This window comes from Pseudopodoces humilis, chromosome 1 (assembly GCF_049639895.1).
Source record: "Pseudopodoces humilis isolate 2021_Gansu_Grassland_sample_001 chromosome 1, ASM4963989v1, whole genome shotgun sequence".
Lineage (NCBI taxonomy): Eukaryota > Metazoa > Chordata > Aves > Passeriformes > Paridae > Pseudopodoces > Pseudopodoces humilis.
In genome coordinates this window covers 146,710,866-146,733,675 of record NC_142200.1, presented here as the reverse complement: position 1 = coordinate 146,733,675, position 22,810 = coordinate 146,710,866, and the positions used below count along the sequence as shown (strand labels likewise).

The 22,810-nt window shown below is 43.4% G+C and overlaps 1 protein-coding gene across 1 annotated transcript in view; it reads right to left on the bottom strand.

Annotated features, from left to right (window-relative positions):
- Positions 1–4,169: 4,169 nt before the first annotated feature.
- Positions 4,170–22,810, bottom strand: part of ACVR2B (activin A receptor type 2B) — a 95,701-nt gene continuing 77,060 nt past the window's right edge. The window contains exons 3-11 of the mRNA XM_005527760.3: positions 19,786–19,895; positions 18,073–18,224; positions 16,602–16,745; positions 15,371–15,514; positions 14,361–14,509; positions 10,639–10,753; positions 9,060–9,198; positions 6,565–6,695; positions 4,170–4,985 (exon numbers count right to left, since the gene is read on the bottom strand). Coding sequence (XP_005527817.1) covers positions 4,791–4,985; positions 6,565–6,695; positions 9,060–9,198; positions 10,639–10,753; positions 14,361–14,509; positions 15,371–15,514; positions 16,602–16,745; positions 18,073–18,224; positions 19,786–19,895 — 1,279 coding nt within the window. The 3' untranslated portion in view covers positions 4,170–4,790. The remainder of the gene's footprint in view (positions 4,986–6,564; positions 6,696–9,059; positions 9,199–10,638; positions 10,754–14,360; positions 14,510–15,370; positions 15,515–16,601; positions 16,746–18,072; positions 18,225–19,785; positions 19,896–22,810) is intronic.

Sequence of the window (22,810 nt, the reverse complement as noted above, 5' to 3'; positions counted from 1 at the left end):
AAATATATATATATTTTTCCAAAAGTAAAAAAGTCAAAATGTCCTTATTTTCCTCTATTATATAGTCTATTTTATTTACAATGTTACCAAACAATATCCTGTATGTAAAAGTGACAGAAGTTTGCGGGACACTTCCTGCTTAACAACTTCCCAAGCGGAGTGTGGCTTGAAGAGGACTGCAGCAACAGCACTGTCACACCTTATCACCCAGCACCTTCCTCTGCAGTACCAGTTCCTTCCTTGCTAAGTGAAACCAGACCTTTTCCCTACAAAACAGGGCAAGCTCTGACAGTCTGCCTAGAAAGTGGTACAAGAGGAACAAAACTCGTGTTCCCCGGTTTTAGTGCTGCGATGTTACAGGGGATCAGGATTCCTAACGCCAGGCCTGACCCAACCTGCAAATATCTGCTTTCACTGAAACCACTGACTTCAAGTGGGAGCAGCAGGGAGTCAGGAGACCCAAGGAAAACGCAGGGGAGTTACTGGGGGGCACTCACAGAGCTTCTCTTCAAAACAAAGACCTGGGCACTTTCATGGGTGTAACTGTCTAGCACATAAAGATATTCTGCAAGAGAATTTCTGCTAAAGAACAAGGCAGAATAAAAAGTGTTTTGTTTTTTTTTTTTTGTCTTAAACAGAGATTTCTTAATGACCGGGACCAGCTGAAATCCTTAACCACAAAGGATAGTCTTGGTACTACTTAACTGATGGTTAGGCTGCATGAATATTTCAATATAACCCATATACAATTTCCAGCCTTGCTGTACTGTTTCAATTTCATCAGCTCTTCCATCTCAAAAAAACACCCCAGTTTTAGTTCCTGTGGTTCTTCCAGTTTAAAAATGTGAACTCAAATTTTCTGCACTTAGGACACCAGCCCAGCCAGTGCAATGAATCCACAAAAGGGAGTTTGACCAGAAAGATGGGGAATCCTGGCTCCTAAAATCAAGGAGAACTTTCACTCAGGATATTCAGTGTTAATATTCACCTGAGAACTTCCATATGAGAAAGGGAGGTGACCAATAAAATTCTGCAGCCAAATTTTGAAGAACTGCTTCCTCTAAGTCTGAATGGGAAGTGAAATTTAGCACTTGGGAAGTAACATGAGGTGTTGTCACTGTCATATTCAAGGGAGTGTTAGGAGGAAAAGATCTGCAGTTGCATATGACAGCTACACCTATGGATGTGCCCAATTCCTGACTTGGAAAAAGCCTCTGCAGTACCAAACAGAACCAAAATCATGTTCTCAATGAGAGTTCAAATGGATTAGAGGTGAGAAAACTACTTGCTTGACAGCTCAGCTGTTGAAAGACCGACAAATTAATCAGAGCTTGTCTTTGTTAATAAAATAAATAAATACAAGTTTAAAAAACAGCTTTATCCAAATTGGTACAAATTAAAAGTTCAGGATTTCTTTCTATGCTGCAATAGCAAGACACACGTACCTACATACATATAAAACTTGTTACCCAGCACACACCCAATTTGGAAATTCTTTTTCAAATCAGTTTCTGAATCCTACTGACAAGATGATCTATAAGGAACCATTACACCAGGAAGATGTAGCACTTTACAATCAACGTTCGGTCAAGGTTTGTATGGTCATGCAGTTCCCCGCAGTAAGATAAGCTACATGTGAGAATTTGTGTTTATGCTTTCTCAAAAGAGAAGATTTCAGACACTGTTTAATAGGCTATTAAAATAATATGGCACTTTCAATAAATACTTTAAAGCTTCTTAAAGAAATCAGGATAAAAAAGCAACTGCTGTAATGAGCCTGTTTTAGCTATAATACGTAATGCTGAAGGAAAAAATCCAGAAGAGCAAACAGATATTAACAGTTAAAAGACAGTACAGCTTTTTTTCTTTCTGCAGCAATAGGAACTGGCTCCCATTCCCAGGGAAAAGGGAGCAAGCCCACCTCGAAACAAGTATTCACTCAGTCTTAACTGCTCTACGCTCCACCCCAACCCTTACATCACTTCACTTCTAAAACATAGTCACATTTTCATATAAATCTCAGTGCAGAAATGTATTAAACATGAAAAATACTGATCCTGCAAACATTTACAACCACACTTAACATTAAGTGAGTGCCTAATGTCATGACACCAGAAGAGCTACCTACACCCTCAATGCTAAGCATAGGTATGTTGCAGCATCAGGCCCAAAGGTGCCAACAGCCACTGGGGACACCGGCTGGGTCAAAATGGTATCGTTCTGTCTGGTTTTGTCAAGGTTTTCTCAACAGAAGCACATCAAGAAACAGAAACTTTCAAACCTACACACGGAAACACAGTTACATGTGTGTACACACTAATATGCAATATACATTCAGTAACTTGAAAGAATAGGTTAAGACTTTATTCAGATAGACAAATTAAGGCAATTCTCTTAATGTCTCTTCAAGATAAAGGACCATGTCCTCTTTTGTGACCTCTAGGTTTTAAAGCTATACTTTTCAAGAAATATATTTCAATTTTTTTTTTAATATTTTCTCCAATTAGCAGTTTCATTTGCTTAATAAATTGTGTCTGTGCAAGGGTGCACACTGAAAATTTGGCAGTGGAGAGAAGTCCAATTAATTTATATATAATATAGACTTTCTACATTTCCATTACAGGGTGATTAGTTTAGGACTGCATTTTGGCTTAACACAAAGAAAAACTTAGAAGATCTGGCCATCCAATGGACATAACTTTGTCAGTCTAGCAAGACACAGAATTAATGTTATATTCAAAGTAAAAAATAAAAATAAAATAAAAAAATTAAAAGAAAATAAGAAGAAAAAAAAGATGTACTGTCCTTTCACTAAAACAGACCCAAAAAAGAAAAAAAAAAAGAACCAACAAAAAACACAGAATGGAAACAGCCTTCACAAATAAGAGTGAATAATGCCCAGGTACCTTATATAGGCAGTTATTCTACAACTGTATACAGTTATTTACAATGGTGCTTTATTAAACAAAACAACAAAAAAATGGTAGCACTTCCTAAAAGATTTTGGAACTTTTTTTCTTTTTTTTCTTTTTTTAAAACTCCCTTGTCATAAAAGCCAACTTACATTAAAATATACTTACTACAAGACAACACAACTAACAAAATATATAATAAAACTCATACAAGTAGAAAATTCTGAGGTATTTCTGGTTTGAGGTGGTCTGTGGTCATGAAGTTTTTAATTTTTTTTTCAGTTTAAACCTCGGAAGCCACGTAACGTGTGTGTGTATGTTTTGTGTTTGGTTGTTGTTTTTTTTTTTTTTAAGTTTTTTATTTTTTTAAACATTGCATGTTTTGCAAATTAAAAAAATATTTCAATGTTGAATCAGCAGCATTAGGAACATTCACTGACTAGAGCGAGTTTATGGCATAATAAGAGTAACGGTATTTTTGAATATGCACCACTTTAAGACAAAAGAGTTTCATCACAGAGTAAGGAGAAAGCAGCGTCAAAGAAACCACTGGGAGAGCTGCTGTGGGAATCACTGATGCTGCTGAGCTGCCTCAGCTCCCTGCAGCCAGGCAGCTCCCAGGCTCCTCAGATGCCACAGGAGCCAGCTGCCACCATTCACTCCCCCAATCCCAAATTAATAAAGAAAAAAAAAATTGATATAACCAGTTTTCACCCTTTTCCTCTATCCACCATCTGCACCATTAGCTTGGGCTGAGAGATAATCAACCTAAGGCCAATTTTTCTCAACTGACTCACACTTAAAACGAGATGCAAAAATTTTCTCATCTTCCAGTATTTTACCAAAGTGCTTCTGAAATCACACTTCCCCGACTGTCCCGATGACATTGCTTAAAAGCATCCTTCCTACTACTACCTGGAATAGAAAAATAAAAGTTATAGTCCTGCTTTGTTCTTTTACTACCCAAACCCAGACTCTGGAGGAACAAACAAGTGCCTGTCTTCCAACCACTGCCTCTTTAACTCCGCTTTCTCCATACGCTGCAGCCATAAATACTCTGCCCAGAAATGTCCTTCCCCTCCTCTAAAGGTTACCTGAGAAGTAGCTCCATAGCAAATGATGTTTCCCCAAATGCTGCCAAGTCCAACGTCACTCTCCCCACCCCTATTCTACGCTCCCCCCTTCAATTATACCATCAAGGATTAACATTCTCTGCCCAGTTACTTTTTTTTTTCCCATGTTACAATGACACCCGTTAGATCCGTAAAAGACACATCTGCTGTTTTTTTCTGAAGCTCACTTCCAAAAAAAAAATTTAAAAAAATAAAAAAGAAACTGAACCCAAAACCAAAATGGGGAAAAAATGCTTTTGAGGTGTATTCTTTACATAACAGTCTTAAGTTTCCTCCACAGTTTGCAGCATTGCGTTTTCGAAGGTGGTAGGTGGTTTTCCTTTATGTCATGTAAGCTTTATGTCACAGATGCTCCGCTCAGAAGACAGACTGATAAAGAAAAACCCAGAAAACTGAATAAAATAAAAACAACTGAAGTGAGTTTGTTGAGGTTCTGAGGTACCTGCACCTTTTCTGCATTCATTAGTCGGCACCTGAATGCTTGCTGAAATGTCCATTTTTTTTAATACAGTAGAGCAATGTGCTGGTAAAATTGATCCAATCCAAAAAAATAATAATAATAATAATAACAATAATAATAAAAAGTCAAGATAAAATAGCAGCTGCATTCATGGGTTTGTTGAATTTTTGTGATTTTGTTTTTTTTGTACTTTTTTTTTTTTTTTTTTTTTACTCTTTTCCTTGTTGTTTTTTTGTTTTAAATCCGCTGAGTCTGGAAAGACAAAAGTGAACCAGGACCCAGGACTCAGATACTAGACTCTTTGGGTGGCAAGTCCACGTTGGTGACGGACGTCACGATGGAGACGAGGCAGTCCGAGGTAGTGCCGTTGACGGATTTGCGGATCTGCGCGATGCGCTCCTCGACGCAGCCCGCCGAGAGCCGCGCCTCCGCGTCGTGGTCCCAGCACTCTTCGATGGTCACGCAGAGCTGCGCCAGGCCCTGCGGACAGCAACGGGGAGAAAACACCTTCAGCAACGTCACCTGCTCTGGGGGACACCAACACCATGTGTGCTTTTGTATTTCCTGCATGTACATCGATAGCTCTGTAGACTATTGTTGTGTAGTTACATAGATCCTAGCTAGCTCCAGTATTTTTCCTGCCCTGATAGGCAGAAAGACAAAGCACATTCCAAAGGCTTCTATCCTAACTTGAGTTTTCCTGGAAACCAAGGACGAGCTACCCTCCTAAGACACTTTCTCATAAACAAAGTACAGTTAGTACCAATGGGGGGCTCCAGAAAAGGTTGGACCAAGAGGGGGAATTACCTCAACACCTGTGTTTCTAACTGGGGGTTCTTCTCAATTATGTTAATCTGCTAAACTTATAAAACTGTGTTTTCCACATGTGTGGTGGGCATTTTTCCATATCTGCCCCTAGAGGCCTCCAATTAAAGACCAGTTTTCATATTACCTCCTATAGTAATATTGTCTTGAAAGTATACTGCTTTATTTCTATATCTTTAAGGCATCATGGGCACCAGCTTGTCAGAGGGTGGAGAGGTCCATTCAATAGAGCCAATGCTCTAAAAAACCTTACAAGTATTTTTCCACAGTATGCCAATTACCATGAGATAAGCTTCAAAAATTACTTTAAATATGTGTTTTCATGGGTTTTTTTTTTTTAAGCATCTGCTTTCTAAGGTTTGGTCACATTCAGCCGCAAAAGCGCTTTTTTTAATATCAAAATAAATCCCAAGATTCAGCAGCTGAAGCTTTACAAGACAACAAATATTAAGATTCCCATGATGAAACTGTGAGAGCTGGCAGCACTGTATCAGTTACTATGAAACCGTTTGCTTTGTTTGCAATCACTTCTCTTCCATCCCCAAAAAAGCTGAATTCAACTGTGCTTGAAGAGCACAGCTCTTATTTGAACCCTCATTTGAAGTGGAACACTCATCTTTTTTTGCAATCCACAGCACTCCCTAACTTCTGGGAAATGAGTTAGTACACCTGAGTCTAGCCAAATCTGTAGCAGTTTGGGCAAAATGGAGGCATTTGACTTCTTATTGAAGCCCAGTGAGATGCCATCATCTCTCATCTTCCCAATCTAAGAAAAATCAGCTCTTTTATTAAAAATGTGAGCCTGAAATGCACTACCTCTGGGAAACCCACACTGCATTTTGCTTCATTGTCTGCTTGCTTTCACATCTAATTAATTTTTCCTCCACAAACTGCTCCAAGTCTTGTGTGGTATCTGGCTAGTGAGGAGTGTGTCTCCAATGGTATGGATTGTTTTCTTTTTTCAATGAAAGGACTCTATTTTCTTTCTTTTTTTTCTTTCACCATACTAAAGGAGCCCTGCTAAAGCACCAAACACTCCACATTCAGCACTAGCTGATTATTCAGCTTGTTTAGCCTCAAAAAACAAGAGATAAAAGGAAAATAGAGCACAAAGCTGTTGAGCAACCTCTCATTCCCCAGAGCTGACTCTTTCTAACTCTGGGAATGCATAACCACATCCCTCATTCCCATCACACAGGAAAATATTTTCCACCGTTAAGCAGGAGGGACGTACGGGATGTTTTAGCCAGTGATCCTTGAACACGGGGCGCATCTTCTTGTGAACCACCACTTCTTGCAGGTCCTCAAGGGATGGGTGCTGACCTATTTCTTCTTCAAAAGGCAGCATGTATTCATCCACCGGACCTATGGTGCACGCAGAGAATCAGGTTAGGGGAGAAATGGCCTTTGCAGAGCCACGGCATCCCCATGCATGAGTGAGCTGCAGCTCCAGAGCAACCTCAGCCCACTGCAACAAAGCCTGACGTTCACGTCACTGCAGACAATGTGATTTACATTCCTCCTACACAATGGTCTTTGCTGTCCCTGCTGCTTGTCTGGCCGTGTATTTTCCACCTCGTTGAGTTACAAATCCGAACCCTCAGCCAGGCCTCCAGATCCCATCATTTCCTTGAGGAAGTTTGCCAGGTAAACCATGATTTATTTTAATATACAGACCAAATAAACCTGTCCTCCCCACATTTTAACACAACAATTCAACTCACAATAACCTAGAGAAAGATTTCAACATGAGCATAATTTCATTTTAGCACTGACTAGCAAGGTCAAGCATATAAAACACTTATAATTTCTTGCTTTGTGATCTGGTTTGTTCATAGGTTTGAGTCAGCCCTGACACACTGGAGCAGGAAGCACTTGTCCCAAGTACCAGCTCCTAAGTGTAAAATGATTTCTGAACGCTTTAGTTATACCAGTTATGGCTGTGAACTGCCCAGGGCCATGGGAATGAGACAACTGTTATGGGTATCAGTGCAGACGCTGGATGATAACAATAACTTCTGCTTATTGAAACATCATTTGGCTTTTGGCAACGCTTAGATGCTCTCTCAGAAAGAGCAGCCCAGCTTAACTGATGGGCTTCTCACGGTGCTCCACGCCATCACTTACGGTTTCTCAGTAGCAACAAATGACCTCTTTCCAGAGCAGAGATACTTTAAGAGGGTCTTTCCAGACTAAAATAAAAGAGCTGACCACTTCATCTGATCATGAATTGTGGCACCAACAACACAATGTTAAGGTACTCTAAATAATGAAACCACTAAAACGGCTTATTGTTATTCTTGTTTACTCAGTGGCAGTCACTAAACCAAGCTGTAACACTTGCTCTAGTGTATAGCACGGGGTCACTTACAACTTTCCTTTTCCTCCAAGAGGAACCCAGGCTGTGAAGAGCTGCACTGGTGATCTGCAAGCTACATGTGCTGTTTACACAACATCACTTCTGAGCTGGAAGTGCAAATGAGGCTCAGTGTAACTCCCCGCCATCTCAAAGGAAGCCTTCCCTCTGACTCAAAGGTGCTGTGTGTGGCACCTGGGGTATCTCAGCTGCTTGAACTGGCAGGGGATCACAAACATGACAGGAAAAATGAAAGTGAACATTTGGGGTACCTCAACAGAGAAGGGCAATTCCTTCATGAGTGATCTGTGTACCGCTGATTAACCCTACTGTGCTCCCAGCTCCCCGCTCCTCCAGCATTTTACCTCGTTAGACTGTACATTTCTGTATTTCTGAAGATGAGACCTTCTGTTACCACACACTTATGGGAGGCATTTTAATTATAACCATGCTCCTCAGTCCTACTGTAATGCTAACAAAAACATTTCAAGTCTAAGTGAGGTGCTGTTGTTTTATGAACTTGATATTCGGTTCAGAACACCCATATCTATACAAGAAGAAAAAAGTTTGAGGAAACAGCCTTGGAACTATGACAATGATGTGACTTCTTCCCTGGCCTGCACATGGCAAGGGTCACTAAAGAACAGATGTGCTGACTGGACAAAAAAGGTGCCTCACTTTGCAGCACTGTTTTAGGATAAAAAAAACGGAGAATAGAGACACCGTGAAGTTCATACGTTTAGATCCTTCAGGAGAAATTGAGATCCTCCAAAGCTGTAAATGAAACAACAAACCTAGCCCTAACCCTAGGGCTGAGAGAGGGCTTGATCAGCAAAAGTCAAAGATCAATAACTAATGACTTACAATATCAGGGAAATGGGCTTGCTGACCCAGGATCCTTCCAGCCCTGTGATCCTGCTGTTTCACTAAGGTGCTTTCCATTCAGGCTACCCCAGTGCCCTGCAGCAGTGAGGTGACAGCCAAGCTGGCTGTGTGGCTCTTCTCAGGAGCCCAAGGCATGCCCTGGCCACAGGCAGGAATGCAGAGAGCAGCACAGAGCAGGCTCAGGAGTAAAGGACACCCATCCTGTAGGCATCACCTTCTCCCTCTGAATTCCCAGCAATTTGCAAGATAACCAACATGGTAAAAAGAACTTTGAGACTTGAGCACTTACAAAGGTTATTATACACAGAGACACCTTATATATAACACCTTATATTAAAAAACAAATAAAAACCAGGCTAGCTACTTTTAATAAAAATATGCCATTGATCATTTTTTTTTTTTTTAAACAGAGGCAGATCCATTCTCTGGACCACTAAACCACACTGAAACAGAACCCTTCCCAGGGAAGAGAGGATGTGTATTCTTACCATCAACTGCTCTACATCTGGAGACTAGCTCCCACAACACCAGTCCCATTGCATACATGTCTATCCTCAGGAAGGCGTCTCGTTGGAAGTTGATGGCTCCCTCCAACACTTCGGGAGCCATGTACCTCCTTGTTCCCACCTACAGGGAAAAAACACAGCTCAAGTTACATTGCATTTGGGCCCCTCAGCCTCTGCTGCTTGGAGGTGAGTGACAGCTGGTTTCATTAGCCTGGAGGCCACTGCTGCTAAAGGTGCACCTCGCTCGAAAAACAAGCAAAGGGGAGCTGTTTCTTCTGACACCGATTCTCATTAAGATCACTCGAGTCCAGATAAGCTACATGAAGGAGGAAGCCAAAGTGCAAGGCTACATGTGTGATGCTCATTCAGTGCACGCTGCAGGTCTGCATCCCGCTGCATGCTGCTCCAGCAGCACGCCCTGCATGAGAAAATGCTGTCTTTGGAGACATGCAGAACACCCTGAGGTCAAGTCTGACTTGGTTATCCTAATTGTTGAAAGTTTAATCCTCTTTCACTCAAAAAAAAACCCAAATAACCCAACAAAAAATTACAAACCCAAACAACAACTTCCCCCAATAAAAAAAAAAAAACAAAAAAAAAAAAAACAGAGAAGAGAAAAAATTATATATCTTGAAGTGGTAGGAAAAGGTGTTGGTTTGACAGCCCCAGATTAAACAAGTCTCCTGCTTCCACAGAAGCAGCAAAGCATGAATCCCAGCTTGCCATGGTTTGGAAAAGACCTCTGCTTGTTTTGAGGGAGTTCAGTCCTCATTATCGTGCCTCCATTGTTATGTTTAGAATAGCTCATAACATAGGAGATTAGACAGGACAGAAAGGGAAAAGGCACTTTTTTTTGGAATTGAAACACTTTCAATAGTTTCCTTTAGGGAAATTCTCATCTCTTCTTGCTGTTAGCTGAGGCATTAGGGACAGAGTGAAGCCATGATACAGAAAGATGTGCAAAATACTGGAAAAGTCAAAAAAGGTGACAAAGATGAGGAAAGCTAAGTAAGGCTAACCCAGAAGAGTGTCTGTTCCTTCTGAGATAAAGGTAAAAAATGGAGATTAAATTGGAGATGAGAATTCAGAAAGTGCTGGAGGAACAAGGAGGGGATGATGGACTTGCTGTCCAGGCATGACAGCAGAATGAGAGGCTTCTTGCTGCAACACAAAGGCAAAAAATTAAGAAGCCATAAAATTGTAGTATATTGTTTACATACACAGTGCACAGCCAGATGTGCCAAAGGTCACCCAAGCAGCTAGCCTGGATGAATACTTAAAATTAAATTAATAATTTTAGGTTTATTAATATTTGTATTGTGGTATCAGTATTAATATTTAGGAGCTTTAATATTTGTGTTACAGCCTAGAGAAGTGGAATGTGCAGCAGACTCCAAACTCCCCCATATAAAAAAAGCTCCTAGAATTTATTTCTGAGCACAAGTTTTTATACAAAAAATACATATCTCAAAGAAAATTAAATGCATCTACACAAACTAGCCCCCACTCTAGAGAAGCTTTGGCAAGGCCAACTTTTTAAAAAGTTAAAGGTAATGATTACCTGTCCATGAGTGTCCCCTGGAGGTTTTCCAGGTTCAAACCGTACGGCCAGTCCAAAATCAGCTAGTACAGCTGTCAAGTCGTTCTTGAGCAAGACATTTTTACTCTTGAAGTCCCTATGGACAAGCCAAGAAGTAAGGGAAGGGTTTATCATGGCATGTATCTAAATCACCCTGCAGCACACACATTGTCTATAGGCTTAGCAGCTCCCAGTAAATCAGTTCCTTTCTTCCCCGCATTCTCAGCATGGCCTGTGCTGTAAGCCTGGCTGCTCCTCACTGCCCTTGTCCCTAAAACATGACCAAGGAATCCTGAGCTGACCAGCACAGAGTCAGCCAAACTCTACAGTGAATCAATCTCAAAATAAAATCTGATCTGAAGGGGCTCTTTTAATTGGAGCAAGCTGTATATGAGGCACCATTTCATGCTCCAAATGCCATCTCTGGACCCCCATCTTCTGGGCCCTTCTTACTCCCAAGAACAAAATCAACTAATCTTTATCCTAGTAAGGATGTTTACTCCTATCTACAAAATTAGATCTTTCTGGAAATCAGCAGATGCTGGAGATGCTGGTGAGACTGTCTCCACCCTGACTACATGCTTCAACAGGCTTTTGCCGTAGTCATCTATTGGCCTTCTGTTGTAATTGCTGGATTGATCTTCCCTGGAGAAATCAGAGGGTTGGAAAGCAAGCAGGGAAGGGAGTGAGGCCACACTCAGACACGCTGTCAGGGCTGGAGCAGGCAGCTGACAGGCAAGTGTAAGAATTTACAGTAGAGGTGGTGGGTCTGTGCTTGAAGGGGACATTTGTGTCAGTCCTGTGCTGCAGTGGCATCATTTCAGGGCAGCTCAGGTAAATCTGCAGGGGCTGGGAAGGGTGGGGGTTGGAGGAAGATCACACTGAGATGCCTAACCAGTCGAGCTGTGCTCCCTGGGCTTCCTGCATTTTCATCTGAAAAGGAATGTTTGGCAATCTAATTAAATTACCGACCTTAGACAGCAGATGGCAATTGTCCTGTATGCTCAGCATTATAACTTCCCTATCATCAATTCACTCGGTGACCCTGCTGATTGCAGGACACTGCGGGCCTGCACAAAATAATTAATGAGGGCAGATACGATTGTTCTGCACTAGAGAGACCTGTCAAAATTCTTTGTGAAGAGAGAAACTGCTGGACCATAGAGAAGGGGCTGCTCCCTGCAGTCTCAGATGCCAGAGCATCAGCTCAAAGCACTGAAAGCAAAATTCATCCTGTGCCACCCAGCCCCTGACTCTGAGCTTAAAATATCAGAGGAGAGGATTTAACCTTTCTAAGCTAAACACAGCATGATGGGCATTTCTGGCTTGAGGATTAAGATGGGGGAAGTGGATGTGAAGTTGGAGAGCACTGTGCAGCCAATGAACCCCAGCAGAAACCAGCCTCCATCACCTCTAGGGACTCAGTACAGCTTTGCAGAGCCTCCCAAACATTGGTACCCCTCCATTACACAGAAAAACTGCATTTCCCACTATCTGTTGTCCTAGAGACTGCTTCCATGCTATAGCAGCTTCCCCACAGGCTTAGGAAACAGCCATCATTTAATGCCGTGGATAAACGCCTTTGCTCGTTCAGCTTTAGGGGATTATGCCCTCAGGATGGTACAGATTGTGCACGAGATTTTTGCAGAGCAGTGGCTCGATGAGGACCACACAGAAATTATCAGGCAATCTGCCTGAATGATGTGGTTCCAAGGTGAAACAAGATGCAAACCAGCATTACTGTACGGACAAGTGTTGCTGTTGATCTGCAGTGCCCTTTGGGCATGCAACTGTTAACTCCTACATCGTGATATATGATGCAGGGATTTCCCTTTGCAATTCTACTTTTTCCCCCCATTTCTGTACATTTCCCCATTTTTCCATGCTTTCCTTCCTTCTTTTCACAAACCACCTTGAACTGGCAAATCTGAGCTGCAATGCAAATGTATCCAGGTCAGGGAGAAGGATTTAATCCAAGCTGTGCAAAGTAGAATTCCCACAATATCAGATGCATTAGACATCTTCTAAACATGAAGATCATCATCATAAACATCTTCTAGACATGTTCTAAAACAGTCACTGACAAAGAAAAGTGGCATGAAAAGAAGAAAATATTTTTTTTCATATAGCACTTCAAACTAGGGAATACAGAACAAGCAGACTATGAGTAATGGGTGAGTTAATTCAATTGAGACATTGGAGATTTTATTTGCAGCTTCCACGTGGGGGCACTTTTGCACCAACAAGTGATTCCATAACCTTAATCCTCCCTGTAGTGCCGGGGGCCAAAGAGGAGTTGGCTGAACCCCTGCCCAGCAGTGACTGGGGAGTTCCACCTGGCAACCCCAGCATCTCCATCCGTGTGCACTGTGGGAAGCCATTAAAAAAAACCCCCCACGCCCCCCTCCCCAGATTTAAAATGCATTTAGTGTTTTCTTTCAAAAATAAAATTAAAAGGAGTGGGGTAATCCCAGGGAAATCCCTTGTGTCCTGAAATCCCTCCTCCACTAGGTATGTGCTAAATTCACACAAATGCTGCATTCTCCAGCTTTTATCACTCGCTAAATGGACAGGGACACTAATGAGCATGGTCTGTTGCTTTAAAGCCTTTCTATAGCCTTCCTCCATTCCCCACCCTCAGGAATTTTCATCTATAAACCACTGCCTTTATTCTACAGGGACAAATGTCAGGGACACAGGGGTCAGCTCCAGGAGCAGCACAAAGGCAGCTGCAGGTTCTTTCAAAAGCCCCCAGCTCTTCTGAACTTTCAGGTTTGGGGACTTGGGGTGTTTTGAGGGCAGGGATACCCAGGCAAATACAGGGATTATTGTGCCATAGATGAAGCCAGGCCTGCTAGATCGGGTACAAATTGCTGCAGCTGGAGGTGGGGTTTAAGTCCCTCCTAAATGAAATGCGGTAGGCGGCGGGGGAGTATGGCCACGGATTACAGCCTGTAAATCCCTTCTGGAAATCTCCCCCATCCTACCCTGCCATGAGCAAACCACTCAGAAGAGATGCTTTAGTCTAGGGCAAGCAGTGTGGGGCTCTGGAGAAGGGCTAAAGCGTGAGGATGGTTTAACCCAACTGCTTTCTTGCTGTCCCCTCCACCCTGCCACCAAGGTGGGTTGAAGCGTGTGCCAGGAGGTCTCAGGGGCAGGGTGGCATCTGCTGTGGTGTCTCTCATAAGCACCCTGGCACAGCTTGGGCCTTATAAAACTACAGGGAAAAGTAACCAGCAGCCATTTTCTGCCTTTCCACAGTTTGTCCATTTTTCACCTAATGATCAAAGGCTCCGTGGGAAGACACACAGTGAAGTTATCAGTCTAAATCAGGGAAAAATAGGGTCCAACTCCTGGTACAGCCACAGAAATACACTACAGGATCATAATATGATAATATTATCAAGCCAAGTCCTTTCAGGGTGGTTCTGCAGTGACCAGAATTCCTTTCCCACCACAAGGGAAGAGCTGATGGAAGAGAGAAGCCCCTACTCTTCGGACATTTGCCATCAGCCACTACCAACTATGCTGTTCCACAGGCAAGACACTTACTTGGCCCTCACTATTTTATATGTGGTTGAAAAAAGAATTATTGTCTTAGCACAGGATTTTCTGGGTTAAAAAGCCTTACTCCCTAAAAGCACAACTTCCTCCTCCATTCAACAGCATCATTTCAAAGACAGTGTCTACGAAAGAGGCTTTACCTGTGTGCTATGGCAGGTTTGTGTCCTTCACCTTTGCACCAGGGGACATCTTCATGAAGGTAGGACAAGCCACGGGCCATTGTTTCTGCAACATGGCAGAGCTCATTCCAGCTGATAATGTTGCCCTTCAGGTAATCTGTCAGAGAACCCTGCAGAACAGGACACTGTCAGTTCTTAACCATAGACCCCTCTGTGTGACAGATGTGCCAACTCATCAGGCTAGAGAATGGTTTAGAGAATGCTTGAAAAATCTGAGCCTTGATTTAACGGGGCGGGGGGAGAGAAAAATCACTAGTGAAAGTAAAAAGAAGAAATAAAAATCAGAAGCGTCCATGAGTTTTCAGCCCTTGACAGCACAGACCTCCTGATGTCTACTTATCTGCCAGGGGAGGGGAGGGATGTAAGGAAAGGAAAAAATCATCTTTAACCAGAGCAATTCATCTAACCTCAGCAAGGGGAAAGCCTTCCATGCAAGATGAAGCATTGTATCAGCTGGCTGTGGCAATGATTGACTCAAGTAGACCTTGGATTTAACAGGGGGATAACACTGCTGGCTCAACCCCAGATTTGCACGTTTGTTTTAAGTGTTAGTCATGTTTTATAACTAAAGCAATCCATGAAGTGGGAGATGTGCCCCAAGCCTCAAAAGCAAACATGGAGCCCATCTGCAAGGGGCAAGGTGGGTCTGCGAAATCTGTCTCACACGATGCTTATCTATGCACATCAAGGGATGGTGACCACAACAGATGTGAGCTGTGGCCTTTTGTGCCTCTCTCTCTTCCTAAATCCCACTTTTATTAATCCTTTATTTGTGTAGGAAAACCTTGAAAACTAAAGGAAGGCTCTTTGAAGCATGGGAGCAGGAGCACTTTGCTGCCACAGAGTCATGGCCCATCAGGAACAGACTGGATAGATTACACAGATTATAATCCTGCTGTACCACAGCTCCCTCTCTGCCTTCCCAAAATGTACATTCATTGATATATATGTGCAATATAATGATACATTACCTTGTCATGGAAAGCTGTGATCAGCCAGAGCTCTGTCTCCAGGTTTGTCCCCCTTTTCTCTGCTGCGATAAATTGCAAAAGGTTTTCATGCTTCATGCCAGGAGTGTTGAAAATCTCCCTCTCACTCTGCCAAGATTGCTTATCCTGAAGCAGGGAGAAACGCACCATCAGAGATCATGCTTCCCTTTAAAGCAAACAGCTCCTTCAGTTCAGTCAGAGCTGCTCACACTACTCTAAAAATCATGCTCCAGTGTTAGGATGTGATGTATCCCTTCAAAATGAGGTTGTTTTCCCTAAAGAAGAAAGACAACTTGCTGTCCTCAGTCTCCCCTCTCCAAAATTATCCTCAGCTGTTCCTAAAGGACATGTGTGGGGAGCGGAGAGGAAGCCAAACTCAACCTTACTGAGAAATAAGATTTTTCAAGATTTCCTAAGGATACTTGCAAGAAGAAAGCCTGTGCATACAGCACCCAGGATCAACCTTGTACTGTAATTGTTGCAATTGCAAAATCTAATCTGGGCTCTGTTGAATATTTACTGGTAGGTCACAGCTGGCTTGGGCAGAAGACGTGCAGATCTCCTTTAGCAACACTATGACAACAAATACGAGGTGAAAAGCTAAAGGAGACAGTGGAGGAGCACAAAGATGTTTTAGTAATTTTTCTTTCACTTGACTTTTGATTGCTGTACTCTTTTCATCTGCAGTTCCTAGAGAATCAAGTCAGGAGTGTTCAAAGGTTTCCTAGAGCAGAAGACAGGAGCTGACAGAAAGGCTGCAGTGCAATTTGCTTTCACAGCACCAGGGCTGTGCCTTTGGAGGCTGTAAACTGCTCACCAAGTTTGGATCCAGATTTACAACCCAGCCAGGCAGGACACACAAAGCCAAGGCTCTGGCTCTTTGTGTGCGCTCTGGGCACCACAGCTGCACCCTGCCTTGCTGGATTTTAACAACACAGACATTTCCAGGGAAGTTACCATACCCTGTAGATTTCAGAATGTCCTTATTTTTGCCCTTCTTGCAACAAGTACTACTACAGGAAGCATTTGGTAATGAGATAACGCAGGAAGAAGTGTAGGAAGAAAGGGTCCTTGAACTTTTTCCCCCAGCAAAAGAGCCCAAATGCATCTTTGTTATGGTCTCAAAAACCATAATCTCCATAGGCACTTAAAGCATCTCAGCACTGGTGAGAAAGCCTCTGGCAAGTAAGAACCAATGCAGTGCCACTCTCACCTGAATAGGGAAGATTTTCACTGCTACGTAGTCGTTCATCAGCTGAGCCTTCCACACGCAGCCAAAGCGTCCCCTCGCCTTGATCTCCAGGAGCTGCAGGGGCTTTAGACCAACAAGGGGAGAAGGGGGTGGTGGGCCAGGATCCTGCACAAGAGAAAAAAACACTGCCACCAGCTGAAGCTGGACCATAAAATAAAGGGAGGGGAGGAATTGAGAGACTGCACATGGGAAAAGAAGCATGGAGAAGTGATGTTTATTTAATACTAATTATTCAGGTGTACTGTTTGCAGCAAGAACAGCCTGAAATTCCCTGTCTTGCTTGCTCTGTAAGGTATTGGTCTAGAACACATATAAAAATCTACACCTTCTCCGTGACACTACTGCCTGCCATGCTCTGGGAAAATCCTGAATTCTCCTGTGTTTTCAAAGCAGAAGTTATTTTGGGCTGTAAAGCACTGATGTCCTCAAGGCTACCTCCTGCCAAAAGTGGGAACCTTTTGATCTCTGTGACCAGACAGCCAATCCAAAACCTCCCACTGCTCTTCACTACATTAGCATGTTCCATGTCACCCCAGTCATGGGCAGTGAACAGCTCTGTCAGCATCATACAGATCACATCTGTTTCAGCCCTGCATTTGTCCAGCAGAAAAAATTAAACCCTGTAGAGCATGGGGTTGGAGCTCTGTTCTACCTGCTTTCAGATGGGAAAGGTTCACAGTATCATAGAATGGTTTGGGTTGGAAGGAAACCTTAAAGACCATTCAGTCCCAACCCCCCTACCATAAGCAGGGACACCTTCCACTGGGACCAGGTTGTTCAGAGCCTCATCCAGCCTGGACTTGAACACTTCCAGGGATGGAGCAGTCACAACTTCCCTGGGCAACCTGTGCCAGGGCCTCACCATCCTGACAGGGAAGAATTTTTTCGTACTATCTAATGTAAACCTGTTCTCTTTCACTTTTAACCCATTCCCACTTGTCCTGTCACCACATGCTCTTGTAAAAAGTCCCTCTCTGTCCTTCTTGTGGGCTCCCTTCAGGTACTGGAAGGCTACAATTAGGTCACCCCAAAGCCTCCTGCATCCATTCTCTGAGGGCTCATAAAACCTGAGCTTCATCAGGGAAAGCATCTTCCCTCCTCTCATGAAGCTGGCAGGAACTTTATCATCTCTCAGATCTCTGATGCTCTACAGAGTTGGCTGAAATCAGGCAATGGGTCAGAGTTTGGGAGGAAAGGCAGCCACCAATCAGGGCTGTCTAATTCCTCCCCTCAAGTATCTCAGACATGGTGGTAACCCCACCTAAACCCATCGGTCTGACACTTCCATGGAGGCCAACTGTGCCACCAGCTTCAAAAAGCAGAGAAGAAGAGTTAGGCTACCTGAAAAGAGAATCAAAAGTGTCTGTGAACATACACCGAGCAGCCCCCGTGCCTCCTGCAAGGCCCAAACAAGGGGGAGTGACCCCCTCACCTCAATGATGTCCACGTGGCCGTAGGGAGGCTTGCGGTGCCGGTACATCCAGAAGGCCAGCAGGATGGCCATGGACAGCACGGCGATGGGCAGCAGGGAGTACACCAGGATGTTGAGCAGGGAGGGCGTTGGCGGCGGCGGCTCGTATATGACTGTGAGAAAAGAGCAGGGTAAGTGAGGGAAAAGGACCTGCAGGAATGCAGCAGCACTGTCAGCTGCACATCCAGAGGCAACCAAACCTCATCTGTCCCTCCACTCCAAAGCTGGCAATGCTGGCTGGCATGTCCCATCACACCCAACAGCATTAATAAGGCTCCATGTTTTTCTCCACTCTGTAGAAGTAATGCTAGTGATGGAGTTACAATGGTCCAAACCACACTTTGCAAGCTGAGCCTCCATCTGACCTTTATTTAAGATAGGTATTTCTTGTTGGGATACATAAAAGCAGAACATTTCCTCTTCTTAACCCTTCCAAATGTATTAAAAGAGCACAAAATCCCTTGCAGCGTTGCTTTACCTTTCACAGTGATTGACAAGTTGTCAGTTTTTAGTAAAATGCTGCCAGAGCCACAATCAAATGCACTATTCCCACAGTAGTGCTTGTTCCAAATTACATCAGTGCAGTTGAGACACAAACAATGGGAATACTAAATGGAGCCATGTTGCTATGTTGGAGACAGGGAAGGAAAAAATAGCAAGACTTGCCAAATTAAACAAAAAACTGTGAGAGAAAGAATATTTGCTACTAGGTTGCTACGGGTACATTAATAACAGGAGATAATATAACCCATGTAAACAATTATAAACCTATAAGGACAGCCCAGGAAAATCTGATAAAGGTCTGTTGGAACATCTCAGTAAATGCAGGTACTTCAAACCAACCTAAGGAAAAGATTCACCTGTTTTAATAGATTTTATTGAATAATACTTTAAAAAGTATGCACCTAAAAGAATCATTGTTTTTCTATTAACCTCTGAAGAAGGCCCTGCTATTACTTTTCTTCCTTGATGCATATCCAGATTCTGAAAGCTGACACACACCCTTTCCCTTTCAATCCCCAGACCAACAAAACAGAATCCAATGCAAAAATCCCAGATGCTGAAGGTATCTGGAGACTCATGACTTATGAATTTAATGAGGAGGGCATCAAACACCTTTTAAGAGTTTGAGGCTCAATCTGTGCTATATAAATCACTCTGTCTTCTTCCCCTTGTGTGGGATTTTGTTTAGTAATGTCCCGCACTGAACTGTCCACCATAAAGGAAACCTAAACCTTACTGATGGTATCCAAAGTGTTGGTACAGCGTTGGCCATAGAGTAAAACAGCCTTAAAACACTATTGGTTAAGAACTGTAGCAAAATTATTTCTGACTTCATAACCAAAACATCCAACAACTCAGTGTTGACATGAGCTGGATCAGAGGAGGTTTAGGACAAATATTAGGAAAAGGTTCTTCACCCAGAGGGTGTTGGGGACTGGAAGGAGCAGGCTTCCCACTGAAGTGGTGACAGCACCAAGCTCAAGGAACATTTGGACAGCACTCCCAGGCTCATGGTCTGAATCTTGAGTGTTTTCTATGCAGAGCCAGGAGTTGGACTTGATGATCCTTGTGAGTCCCCCCCAGCTCAGGACATTCTATGTTCCTACTGAAGTCCTTGGAAACTGGGTCTCGAGGGAGAGACCCCAACTCCCTGTCCTCCCAGTCACTCACCTTCTGGGCCGGTGACTTCAGGCAAATGGGTGAATTTCTCATTGCAATAGTTGCCCTCGCAGCAGCAGAAAAACACCTGAGGGTTTTCTTCTGTGGCTACACACTCCTGCCTGTGCCAGGGAGGGACAGACACCAAATGAAGGGGAGAGAAAAACATTGTCAGCCAACTCCTGCCTGTCTTTGGGAGCCAACCTGCCCCAAATTGTCTTCTCCACACACCTTTCCCTAGAGCTGCGCTGCACAGAGCAGCAGTCACCACCTACGGAAGACAAGCTGGCACTCAAATACCCCAGTGGATAGCAAAGACCCTTGAAAAGACTGCAAAGGAAACAAATGTTTCCATATGTACTGCAGGCATTAGATGGTGAGTAATAAATAACAGCCGCTGCTAACAGAATGAGAAGGAGAAAAATGACAGAGAGACGCCTCAGTCCCTGAGCAGTGACTTTCCCACAGCCCATATGAACGCTGCCAGGGCAGAGAAGTATTTGATCATGCAACTAAAGATTGTGCCATAAAGCACACATGACGAGGGCTGAGCTAAAGCTGCTCCCACAGCCTTAAACATCACCAGCTCTGCACACTTGAAGGGCACCAGAGAGCAGCAGCAACAGCAGGAGGCAGCTGCAGGTCTGAGGGCATGCAGTGACAGTTCCAGGTAATGGCTTTAGGCTGAAAAAGGGCAGGTTTAGGCTGGATATTAGGTACAAATTCTTTACTGTGAGGGTGGTGAGGCACTGGAACAGGCTGTCCAGAGAAGCTGTGGATGTCTCATCCCTGGAAGTGTTACAGGGATATGTTGGATGGCACTTGGATCATCCTTGGTCCTGTGGAATGTATCCCTTCCCATGGCAGGGGGTTGGAACTAGATGATCTTTAAAAGTCCCTTCCAACCCTTACCATTCAAGGGCCCTGTGATTCTAATTCTGTTTCTGGGGCTTTTAAGTTGAATTTTCAAGTGCCATCTCCTCCATAAAAAGCTTATTTCTGCACAAAAACCTTTAAGAAAATCAGGTTGCAGCTCTCATTTTCTGCCTTTGCCTCTTATCCTGGTAGTGCTACAGACTTCCCAGCACTGAGATTTCCTTCCACATTGTGCAAGGCCTTAGGGGACTTCCATGGATCAAACCAACTCCACTTCCACACATCCTCCCTCTCCCCACAGATCAATGCCAAAAAGAGATGTGCAGTGATTTTTGCAGTACTCTAGCTGTCACTTCTTTCTGTTTCTTAAATGCTGCTTCCCTTCCCTGCCACCTTTTGCTGTGCTATGCTCTGCTTTTAGTTATTAGGCTTGCAGAGCTGCTCTCCACAGAGAACTCTATCAAACTATTTCCTGAAGCCCAGCTAAATTATATGCATAACTTCCTTCCCTCGACCACTTGGAGGAAGTAGCAAAACAATCATATGCGTTTGACATTATTACTCATTTCTGAATCCATGCCAAGCTTCCCTTTCTGTGTTATCACTGACATACTGCCACAAGAAGAATGGAAAGGTCTCTCTTCAATCCTAGCACTGGGTAGTTTTCAGTGCTTTATTCCCTTTGGGGGAAAAAAACTGGTTATAGCCAAAGTGTCTCCTCCAAGGTCTCAGCTGGGAAGCACTTGGTTTGTTTTTCAGGCTCTCATTTTTTTCAACTTCAAAGCTAAAAATGAGCCATTTGACTTATTCAAATGAACAAAGATGTTTCAACAAGTTAAACAACGTTTCCAGATGCTTTCTCGTGAAATCAGATAACAAGTCCTTTGGATTTAACAGCATCAGTGTTGGAGCCTTCAATCGAAAACACATCCTTTGCAAAATCTGTTGGTTAAAAAATCAAGCTAATGAGTGAAAACAGCCAGCTCCACATCTGCAATTCATTATCTCTGTCTCTGAGTGAAGCCATCCAGGTATGCATGACATGTTACACTCAGCAAATACTACAAGTGAGACAGTGGGAGAGAATGACACATTTTTCTGTGGCAGTGAGGGCACACTTTGGAGCAGTTCACGTGCTCTGCAGGAGAATGTGAACATGACCTCTCCGGCAGGGCTGTGTAAATAAACGAAAGCACACAAGTCGAGTTTTAAACACTACCTTTTTCCTATAACCTTAAATGTACATGTGCCACGTTCTTGTTTCCTCAAGATAAAGAACAGAGTAAGGAGACGTCACCCTCAACGTCCCAACCCTTGCACTCCAAAATTTTTCCACATTCTAGGGACAAAGGTGGCAGCGCTCGGCACATCCCAGCACGCGCTGCCTGTGCTCCGAGAGCAGCAGCCAGCAGAACAGGACCATGCCCTGCATCCAGGGAGACAGAATACAGCTGCATCTGCCAAGGCTGCTCCCAGAAACTCGGCATCCAAAGGTGCCAGGGACACAAAGAGCGTCAGCACAGGGCTGCTGATCAAAAAATCATCTTCTTAGCCATTTTTGCCACCTTGGGATGCAACACTGCCTGCATGGAAGTCTGCCAAGGGCACTCAAGGGAAGAGAAAGAATGAAAAGGACTGCATTTAAAGAGGCTTTATTCCTTTATATAATTAAAGCTAACCTTTATTTTAAATGTTGCTTTTGATACTTGTACTGTTTTTTTAATTATCAAAAGGTCTTTTAGCTTTGCCCTGGAACTTGTGGCTTTGAAAAGTCAGGCAATGGGATACTGGATGCTCAATTCTAGGGCTGCAAAAGGCTGGCGAGGAGCCCTGGAAACTTTTTACCATTGTAACAGAGCAACACATTATGACAAAGTTTAAGAACCACTACATCCCTGCAGAGACACTCAGTGACAATACAAGTGTCACTGGATATGAGAGCCGGCACTGAAAGAAGAAATCTGTTTACAGTAAACACTTCTGCTTGGAAGTAGGAAACTACAGTGACCTTTTGTTCTCAGAAGAATCGGCATTAAGATGACTAATGGGTCAAGGAGGATTGATTTATTGGGAAAGAATAAAAATTTAACTATATATAGAGGCTGGCTACTCAATTGGCAAGGGAATAGGTGTGGTAGGAAAGTAACTCTGGAGCTAATAA